At 37.0% G+C, this 11,522-nt stretch overlaps 1 protein-coding gene across 1 annotated transcript; it reads left to right on the top strand.

The window, feature by feature from the left end:
• Nucleotides 1-1,957: 1,957 nt before the first annotated feature.
• Nucleotides 1,958-2,943, top strand: LOC114260351 (putative aquaporin PIP2-5). Its single transcript, XM_028200439.2, has one exon. It carries the CDS (start codon nucleotides 1,999-2,001, stop codon nucleotides 2,860-2,862), a length of 864 nt encoding a protein of 287 aa, XP_028056240.1. The 5' UTR covers nucleotides 1,958-1,998; the 3' UTR covers nucleotides 2,863-2,943.
• The last annotated feature ends 8,579 nt before the right edge of the window (nucleotides 2,944-11,522 follow it).

Here is an 11,522-nt window from a genome sequence, read left to right as displayed (position 1 = left end):
ATTTTTTATCTCAAAGAAAGTATGCTACTGAAATTTTGGTTAAAGCTGGTATGACAAACTGCAAAGCTTCTCCTTCCCCTTTGCCTCTCAAAACTTGTCCTGATTCTGTTGATGATTTACCCTTTTCTCAGCCTTCTCTCTATCGAAGTCTTGTTGGTGCCTTACAATATCTTACTATTACGCGTCCTGACCTAGCTTTTGCTGTTAATCATGCATGTCAATTTCTTCAATCCCCTCTTACCAGTCATTTTGCTTTGGTAAAAAGAATTCTCAGATATCTGAAAGGCACTCTTCATCAAGGTCTACATTTTGCTCCTGGTCCTCTTACCTTACATGCCTTTTCCGACTCAGATTGGGCAGGCTGTTCCCTTGACCGCCGCTCAACCACTGGTTATTGTGTGTTTTTAGGTCCTAATTTGATTTCTTGGTCCGCTAAGAAGCAACCTACCGTGTCTAGATCTTCCACTAAGGCTGAGTATAGAGCTCTTGCTCAAACTGCTGCTGAATTAAGCTGGCTTGGCATGCTACTGTCAGATCTTCATATTACAGTTCCAACTCCCATCCTGTGGTGTGATAATCTATCTGCAATCTCCTTATCCAGCAATCCTGTGTTTCATGCCAGATCTAAACATATTGAAGTTGATTATCATTATGTTCGAGAAAGAGTTGCAGCCAAGAAACTGCTTATTCATCATGTTTCTTCCATGGATCAGCTTGCGGATTTGTTCACCAAACCTCTCCCCTCTTCTCGGTTTTTGTATCTGCAGAACAAGCTTCTGGGATCTTTCATCCCTCTCAGCTTGCGGGGGCCTGTTAAAGAGTCTAGCCATGATCAAGCTTAGCCATGATCATTCCTCCTCATCATCAGCATCTGCAACTGTTGTGGCCACATCTACATCATTGCTTCAGTTAAACAGTTACAGATCAGTTAGATAATTAACAGAGTAGTTAGTTAGTTACAGAATAAACTAGAGGTAGTTAGTTTGTTATGCATTGGTTAGCTTGAACCAGAGTTAGTTTGTGTAGTTTATAAATATCTTCATTTCTGTAAATTGTATATTCATTCATTCTGAAAAATACAAAATATTTTACTTTCTGCAAAATATCTGTTATTAATATCAATACATACATAATTGTTTCTCTCTCTCTTTCCCTATACATTAATTCTAATATGGTATCAGAGCTATAGGTTAAGCTCTTGGTATTCTTCGCCTTCCGGCGGGCGGCAACTTTGCCTTGACCGCCCGCCGGACCTCAACCAATTTGAGACCTCCATCAACTCGCAAGACCTCTCTCTACTTTACAGTGATAACTGCGCGTCCCCGTCCTCAGTTACAGCCAGGGCATAACTCGGACTGGCAGAAATCTGAACTACAGATCCAACTGACTCTAGCAGTTCTACAATTGTGGGTTTTGGTCTATCAAGGGTATCACCATGGCCAAGCTGGCTATGTGCATTAGTCCCACATGTATAGCCACGGCCTTGTGTTGGGAGGAACATTGTAAAACTAAGCCCTGCACCAACCTGCTTGCAAGGGATTCCTTTCAATGCTTCAACAAGCCTAGGCCTAAATATTGGACGGCCTGTATCTCTATGTCCACAACAAAATGATGAATTGTCTCCACAGGTAAATGCCTCTCCAGACTCCATGACAAAAGCAGCATGATTGTGGGAGGCTGAGAGCTGGATCACATGTGCATGAGCTGGATCACAGTGGGTCCTTTGCTGCAACCTCAGGCACCACCGACGCATCCGTAGGCGGTGGATAACAACTGCGCGTCCCCATCGCAACATGCATCTAACGCCGGAGCTCTGCCGCCCTCTTCCGGCATCATTGGCAACCTCCCGGCATCGTTGTCAGAGACAGCACCACCATCGTCGTCGATCTCCATTGATATCGATCTCGAGCTTGGAATTATAGCTGAAAATGAGACACAGACCGTTTGAAAGACCACACCCTATTCTCTCTCTCTGTAGAAAGTTGTATTATATAGATTATGGCGAAGGATATGGGGGTGGCGGAGCAGGGGTCTTACTCCGCCAAGGACTACCAGGATCCGCCACCGGCACCGCTAATCGACGTGGAGGAGCTGACCAAGTGGTTGTTTTACAGGGCTTTGATTGCGGAGTTCATTGCCACGCTTTTGTTCCTTTACATTACGATTTTGACGGTGATTGGTTACAAGAGCCAGGTTAACCCGGTCAAGAATGCTGACCAGTGTGGCGGCGCTGGGATTCTCGGCATAGCTTGGGCTTTTGGTGGCATGATCTTTGTGCTTGTTTACTGCACTGCTGGAATTTCTGGAGGACACATAAACCCAGCAGTGACATTTGGGCTGTTCTTGGCTCGGAAAGTGTCGCTGATTCGAGCAGTGATGTACATGGTGGCTCAGTGCTTGGGTGCCATATGCGGAGTTGCGCTTGTGAAGGCCTTCCAGAGCTCCTACTACGACGTCTACGGCGGTGATGCTAACGAGCTCTCCACCGGCTACAGCAAGGGCACCGGCTTGGGCGCCGAGATCATCGGAACATTCGTGCTCGTCTACACCGTCTTCTCCGCCACCGATCCCAAGAGGAGCGCCAGAGACTCCCATGTCCCTGTATTGGCACCACTTCCAATTGGGTTCGCTGTGTTCATGGTTCACCTAGCCACCATTTCGGTCACCGGCACTAGCATCAACCCTGCTAGGAGCCTTGGAGCTGCTGTTATTTACAACCAAGAAAAGGCTTGGCATGACCATTGGATGTTTTGGGTAGGACCCTTCATTGGTGCAGCCATTGCAGCCTTCTACCACCAGTTCATCTTGAGAGCTGGAGCCATTAAAGCTCTCTGGTCTTTCAGGAGCAGCTCCCATGTCTGATTTTTCAGAAAGTTAAAAAAAAAAAGAGAATAATCTTGGAGGGGTGCTTGAGTCTGTGATCTGGAAGCTCTCTCTCTCTCTCACTTCCCGTGGTCTCCCACATGCACTTTATGATGAAAACATTTTTTTTTTTCTTAATCAACCCACTCCCTCTCTCTCAGGTCCCTTTTTCTCTCCACCAGACCCACTTTAATCATATCCATAATTTCCCTTAATTTATTCCACCCACTCTCTCCATGGTCCATTCCTCCCCACCTTCATATCTTTTATATGCAGCTGCTCCCACCAGCGCACATGCTTTCCCCATTAATACATTATTATTATTATTATTATTATTATTATTATTATTATTATTATTATTATTATTATTATCCTTATTATTCTTAACACAAAAAAAAAAAAAAACACAAAACCAAATACGTCAAACACCTTTCCTGGATTTAACAACACCGTGGGCCCTGAAACCACGTGACCCACTTTCCTTCTTTTCCCACTCTTTCGTTTTGATTTCACATATTTTCTTATTCTTTCTTTCTTTATTTTTCTTTCACATTATTTTTAATCTTTTTCAACTTCCATTCATACCATATAGATTTGCACTCCAAACCTTGTTTTATTCATCTCAGGAATCTACTTCCATCGCGTTCTCACCAGAGAGTTACACACAAAAATAAAAAAAAAAACAAAAAAAAAAACACACGAACACCCACCTACAGGCGGGATTTTTTCTTTATCCCTTCTCTACTCTACTCTGCCACCGGTCTCTTCTTCTTGCCTTGTCCTGGACGGCTCTTGACGGTGTTGCCTCCGTGTTTCCCACGCTGCCGAGCCCGTTCCCTCCCCCCTGCTCCTCCACTGCAGCATATGGCGGACCTCCAAATCGGAACATAACGGTGGCCTTCCGCTTCAGCTCCTTGTTTTCCGCTTTTAGCACACATATCTCTGCTCGCGCATCCTTATACATGCGCTGGAGCAGAGCCAGTTGAACGTTTAACTGCTGCACCTCATTTGTCCTACTCTGAAGCCGGTGCGACAAGTTTGTGACTGCAGTCATCGTCTCCACACATGACTTCAATGTATACTGATTGGCCTCAATATCTGATTGCGCTGCCATTATTTGCTCCACAGACCGCATAGGAAAGGTCAACGGCGCAAAACCAGGGGCGCTTGGTTGAGGTTCAAGGGCCACCGCATCGGTTATCTCTCTTGTGGACTCGTTGAGGTCGGGAAAGAGAGTGAGCAGACCACGGGAAGAAGAGGCCATGTTCTGGGTAGCTGAACGGGAAGAAGAGGCCATGTTTTGGGTTGCTAAGTGTTTCAGAGAAGCAGCGATTTCAGACTGAAAATGTCAGAAAGGGTTGGTTGCAGAGTGTTTCAGAAGATGTTTTAGACTCGTTTGGTTTGCACAGCCTCCGCATCGGTTTATAAAGACAATGACGAAGAGGACGAGACGCGCTCTGTCGATCACGTGCATCGCCGCGTGTTTGGCGCGACTTTTGATGGCTCGCCGCTCGATGATTTCTGTCGGGCACGGCTTTTGATGCAGTGGGCGCGCCATTTGAGGGCGCGACTTTTGAGGGCTCGATATATATATACATGTATATCTTTTGGGCAGCCTATATGCACACTCATACAGTGTCTTCTACAACGGTCCGACATGACCCCATAAATTGTCCCGACATTGATTCCGGTTAGTTTCTCCATCGGTCCGGCATGACCCCGTAAACTGTCCCGACATTGATTCCGGTTAGCCTCTACATCGGTCCGGCATGACCCCGTAAACTGTCCCGACATTGATTCCGGTTAGCCTCTACATCGGTCCGGCATGACCCCGTAAACTGTCCCGACATTGATTCCGGTTAGCTTCTACAACAGTCCGGCATGACCCCATAAACTGTCCCGACATTGATTCCGGTTAGCTTCTCCAACGGTCCGGCATGACCCCATAAACTGTCCCGACATTGATTCCGGTTAGCTTCTACAACGGTCCGGCATGACCCCATAAACTGTCCCGACATTGATTCCGGTTAGCTCCTACAACGGTCTGACACAACCATACAGCGTCTTCACCAACGGTCTGATATGACTATACAGTGTCTACTATCCTCTTTTATTTTATTTGTCATTTTATTTTCTTATTTTGTTATTCTTTCCAAACTCAAGTTGGTTAGTATCTATCCTCATTGAGTTTGAGGGGGACTGTAAGTGTGGTAGGTGTGGAAGGTAGATGTAAGTGTGTTAGGTGAGAGTTGAGTGTGGTAGGTGAGTATGTTTTTCTCTTTTATATGTAAGAGAGTCATTGTATACATTTAATACAACATTCAATAATATCAATTAATATCAATACATACATAATTGTTTCTCTCTTTCTTTCCCTATACATTAATTCTAATAATTTTCGTTGGCTCCTCTAGAATGGGGCTTGGATATTATGCACTGCTTCATAACGTTGTTGCTTATGCATTGTTTATTATTATTATTTTTTTCTAACTTGCTTGGTATTTTCGTTGGTTGTGTTTATGCACAGAGGGTTCTATATCATGCACTGATGTTTGTTGCTTATGCACTATGCACAGTAATGATGTTAACCTATGTTTGTTATGATGTTAGTTTATAAAATATTTTTTAATGAGGTTATGCTTATAAAATATTTTTGTGCTAACCTATATTTGTTTTGATGTTAGTTTAAATATCATGTTCGTTATGATATTATGTTTACAAAATATTTTGTTTATGATGTGTTTATAAAATAATTTTTGTGCTAACCAGGGGCGGAGGCCCAGGGGGTCACGTGCCCCCCGGGATTTTTTTTTTAACATAAAGAAAATATTTTAAATAAAAAAATTTATAAAAATATTATTTAAAGTGAAATGTCAATGATATTTTTAAAATTATTTGAACAATAATGGTTATTTTCATTGAAAGTAAAAAGACTATGATAAGTTATATTATTATTTATAAAAATTTCAATATAATGGTGATGCCTATAATTATTGACATGCAAATATAATTAATCTCAATAAAGATATATGAAATTTATTGAATTGTTATGTACATTTGATATGTAAAGTTTGTACTACATATGTTTTTTTCCATTCATAACTAAAATGAGCACTATATAATTATAATCAAGTAACACATCTTCAATTATAAAAATAAAATAAAAAATTATAATAGATCATAATTAATATCAAAATGAGTCATAACTAACTATTACTTGGTATATAGTAATAGCCAAAATAACAACCGCAAGAAATTATAACTAAATTATATCTAACACTATAATGTGTCATAACTAAAGTCCACGAAAATCATAATTACGACATATGATAGACATTTTTTTTTTATGGTGTGTTTTATAGAATTTCTCTACTAAAATATATTATTCTATCTCAACTTATCTTCTTTTTTAATTTTTCAATCTACCTATAAATAGTTACTCCCCAATATTTATATAAAATTTAATCTCAAATCCTATAATTTAAAATTCACATTTATCCAAATGGACTCTTAATATTTAAGTTTAGTAATATCTCATTGCTGTTTATTATAAAAATAAAAAATAAAAAAAATTGTCTTGGTTAGAGTTTTCCAAAAATACTTTTCAGAAAATTCTATTTTCTTGTTTTTCGGGTTTTTTTTATTTATTTTTACTGAATTTTTTTAATTTTTAGACATATCTAACATAAATATACCTAAAAAATAAAAAAATTGTGAATTTTTTTTTAAAATTCACTAAATACCAAAAATACAAAAAAAATATATATATGAAAAATTCTGTACATTATTTGTATTTTTATGTATTTATTAATTTTTTAAAATATTTTTTCACAAATTTTTTAAAAACATCTAAGTAAAATTCATCTAAAAAATATTCACTAAAATAAAAAAACACGAAAACTAAAAAACTCAATTTTTAAAAAATTTAATTCAAAAAACTCAAACCAAACACACTGATGTTATCATTAATTTGTACCTCCTCTCCATCAAATTCCTCGCTACGCCACTGGTGCTAACCCATGTTTGTTACAATGTCGGTTTAAATATTTTGTTATGATTATGTTTATAAAATATTTTGTGATAACCTATGTTTGTTATGATGTTATGTTTATAAATATTTTTTTTATGATGTTTGTTATGGTGTTAGTTTAACTATTTTGTTACTATGAAATATTTTGTGCTAACCAAGGTTTTAAAAAGCGGCCGCAACCGTTACGTAACGCCGTTACGTAACGGTTTTAGCATTTACCGCCACCCGTTACGGCCGCTTTTGCAGTGTGATTGAGATTCACAGGTGTGTCGGCCGTAGCAGCTGCCGTAGCGGTCGTAACAGTGCCGTAACAGCCGTAACGGCCTGTTACGCACCGTTACGTAACGGTTTCAAACTGTTTCTTTCGAAAAACACAAAAAAAAAAAAAAACTGAAAATGGGAGAAGAGGGATAGAGAGAAGAGGGAAGATAAAGAGAGAAAATGGAGGAGCAAGAGATAGAGAGAGAGAAGAGAGAAGATGAAGCACATGTTATTGATTTGTTAAAACTGTAAGACCTATGTTATTCTATTCAGCTGCTATCACTAAACCATTTTATTTGTGTGTGTCTATCTATATATTGTTTGAAAATAATAATAACAATAAGGGGTTGTTTGGGATGACCTAAATAAGTGTACTTTTTGTCTTTTTACGAAAAGATGTGCAGAAAAGTAGACAGATGATGTGATGGAAAAAAGATAAAAAGATGGATTATTTTGTATATGCCAAACTTGGCCTAAGTGTGGTCATTATCTATTTGACTTGGTTAAAAAATATATATATATATATATATTTAAGCTCTTATTTATTCTTTTACTTTTATCATTGTTTATCTTATATATAATAGTTAGTGATTGATTTTTTATATAATATAAAGTCATTAATTATTAAATAAAATGTAAAAAACTCAGTTTATAGTTATTTAAATATATGAAATATATTGCATCATACTTAAAATTTATAAAAATTTATCAATATTTATTTTTAATCCAATAAATATGATCATGGAAAAAAAATATGCGTATCGGTAAGTTTTTTTTAAATTGTGCAAAAAATAAAAAAATTCACAGTTCTGATTACCGCAACCGTTATACTACGGCCTTTACACTCCGCAACCGCAACCGCGTCACCGCCACCGTTACAGCGACCGCAACCGCTTTTCAGAACCTTGGTGCTAACCCATATTTATATGATTAATAGACATGAATCACGATGATGATGACGATGACGATGCACACATAAATCAAATGTTAGATGATGTCACTGCCCTACTGTAGACATCCCATCTCATTTTGACCAGTCTTAAGATTTGAGCATTTTTTTTCGAACACCTGATAATTAAAATTGGAATGTGCTATTTTACAAATTTCTCAGCAGAAAAGTCGAGTATAAGTTTTAATTCAAACCTTCCACCTGTTTCAGCAAAATTATTTTAGACCTATTCAAAAATATTTTTATGAATTTTTTCTTTTCTAGAAAATTTAGTAGTTTTGAAAAATCAGCTCTTAGAGATATTGCATGGCTAGCCATGTGTTTTTGGTGTTTTAGAAGTCTATAAATACAACCTCATTTTGTTGTTAGGAAAAAAGGAAAAAAAGAGAAAAAATTTTGAGAAAGAAAATTTTGTTTCAAAAAGAGGGAGAATATTTTGGCTAAGAGAATTTAAAAAAAAAAAAAAATCTTGAGGGAGATTGATTTTGAAAAACCTTAAGCTATTTTGAGAGCAAGAGAACCTTTTTAACTATCTAAAATTCCATTAAAACTAGAACTTGAAATATCTCGCTGAAATTTCAAAGTACACACCATAACTATGAGGATGTAAAGAAGAAAGTTTGTTAATCAGAAAATTCACCATTTTCTCCAAAAGTGAATTTTTGCAGTCTTCTTATTTATTTTCTTATATTTTCTATATTGTTTTAAATATGTGATATTAGGTTGTGGAAGTGGAAGGCTAAGCCAGTGTTCCTTAGATTTCTTCTTATTTATTTTCTTATATATTTAGAATATGTGATATAAATATGTAATTGAAGTTATAAAGACTTCCTCATTAAAAGTGTTAAAAGCTCTCTTCTCGACCAATTTTGAACATAGAAATAGATTTTACATACATATTTCATTAGTAAGAAGATGAGTTTTTTAACTACTTTTGATGAGTTATATGTTTTTTTCCCTATTTCTTTTCTATTTTCTTAGAAGTCCTATATGTAGACACCCCATTTTGACATTCCTTAAAACTTGGGCACTTCATTCTGAACACCCGATGATGAAATGTTACATTGTGCAATCTTTCGAATTTTCAACAAAGGAATTCGGTTTCGAGCTTTAAACCCAAACCTTGAACCATTTTTTGACCAAAACCCTTTTTTCTAACCTGACCACTTAGAGAGCAACAGGCCAATTGATTGGCTGGTAAGCCATTTCCTTTGGGCTGGTTGTACAATTGATTGGCCGACCGGCCATGTTTAGTGTCATATTCTATATTTGTAGCACAGGTTGCTCCTATGCACAAGATTTGTCATGCGGTCTTTTTCTAAAGATATTTCTGACGCGAAAAGCTAAAATTCTATAAATAGACCACCTCACCTCAGAGTTCAGGGTTAGAAAAATTATCCCAAAGGCTTAGAAGATTGCCCAAAGCATTTCTCTACCCTATTGAATATAGATACACTATAGATACATCATTGAAGCTCAAACTTGAAGCTTTTTGCTAAAGTTTTGAATCTTATTTCAGATACTTGAGGGTGTTTGGATTGAAGTTTGCTAACTAAGAAGCACTTCCTCTTACCAAGAGGTTAACCTTTGAACTCCTTTCATCACATTTTCTTTTACTCTTTTGCTCTTCATTTCTTGTTAATACATACTTATTTTCAAAGTTATTTTAGGCTCAAAAACTTTGTTAAAGGTGGAAGGGTCACCCTTCCATAAGTTTATTCATTAGTTGTATTCCCTTTGTTTTCTTTTATTCTTTTTCTCTTTTTCTTCATTTCTTTTGGTCAATTTTAGCATTGTTTTAAGTTGTTTTTGTGTGATATGAACTAAATGTGGGATTATAAAATGGTCGTCGTCCTCTCCAATACATGACTTCTTACTTTATATGCTTTGAATACTATATTTGCATTGTTGTAATAGCATAATAGTCCTCATGGATTTGGTGTGTTTAGGAGCCACCAATCCATTTGAGTTGATCGTTTTACTTGGATTCTTATAGCTTTCCTTATGTATATTGCTTTCCTTATGTATATTGCAACCTTGTGGTCATGGGAGGTTTAGAGCTTAGCTACCCCGCCATAAGTTTGATTAACTAGCTGTAAATTTCTTACTTTCATACTATTGTCGTTCACCTTGAAACTAGGTAGTAGCTTCCGTGTCAAAAGTGTTGAGAAACTCTTTTCTCGATCATCTTCAAAACATGGAAATGAATGTCTCATCCTTGTTCCATGAATAAAAGAGGAGTTATCAACAATTTTTGATGAGCTGTGTGTTTAAAGCTTTAAATAGTTAGCTTGATTTTTTGATTTTCTCTCTTTTCTTCTTTAAAGTGTTGTAAGCTCTCTTCTAGTTCTATTTTTGAAGCATGGAAATGAATGTCTCATCCTTATTCCATCAGTAGGAAGATGAGCATGCAACAACTTTTTATAGCTTTCATTCATTTACTTAGTCTTGCTTTTGTTTTACTTTGAAGCCAAATGAGAGCTTTTTCATCGGAAGAACTAGCAATTCTCTTCTAGTTCCATTTTGAAGCATGGAAATGGATATCAATCCATGTTCCATGAGTAGGAAGAAGAGTTTCTAAGTTCTTTCTTCAATGATTTAACCTCTTGTTTACAAGCTTCACTTTCAAAGATGGTTTTCTCTAACCTATTCTCTCCTAATTTGAATACTCATTTACTCTTATTCACTATGAGATGTAGTATGTTCCAACCATTATTTGAATGATTTTCTTTTCTTTTCTTTTCTTTTTTAGTTTTTGTTTCGTACTCATTAAATTTTCCGTCCCATTGCTTCATTAATCATCATGTAACACCCTTGGGATGTTTGATGATTTGTGAAGCAAACCTATTTCCTTCTTGAATATCTTCATGATAGGAGGGAATAGGAAGGATGAACATCCTTTGGAAATCCTCTATTTGCTTTGTTCTAGTTCTGTTGCAGCAGGTTTTCTAGAATCAGTGGCTGGCCAGCCAGTCAAGTGTACGGTCAACCAATTCATCACGCCGACCGACCAAATCTTTTGTATGGTAAGTGTGGTTATTCAACTAAGCAGAGTAGATCTTGAGGTCAAAATAGAATTGTTTCTGGCTATGAACAGGGCAATTTCTGGCGGCAGACAAAGAGGTTTCTGGAGGATGTTTTTGCTTGCACGCACGCGGCTTCCCGCCTTTCATTCAACTCCTTTAGATTCACCGCTCGGAAATTTGTATTTGTAATAATTAATTCATTCATTTGTGTTTGTAATAATTAATTAATTAGAACATTCGGACCCTCTTGTAAAGACGGAAAATTTGTAATATTTGATGATTGTCTTCCAACTCCCATTTCTTTCTCCCTTTTATTTACATGCTTACCATGGTTGTATACAGCATCATGTTTTCCTTTATCATTCCCATGCTTCGTATTCATTTTTGCATGCAT

The sequence above is a fragment of the Camellia sinensis genome, chromosome 7, assembly GCF_055761805.1.
Source record: "Camellia sinensis isolate YWXY chromosome 7, ASM5576180v1, whole genome shotgun sequence".
NCBI lineage: Eukaryota > Viridiplantae > Streptophyta > Magnoliopsida > Ericales > Theaceae > Camellia > Camellia sinensis.
Note: the sequence above shows the minus strand (reverse complement) of the source record. Positions and strands in the feature narration are given on the sequence as shown.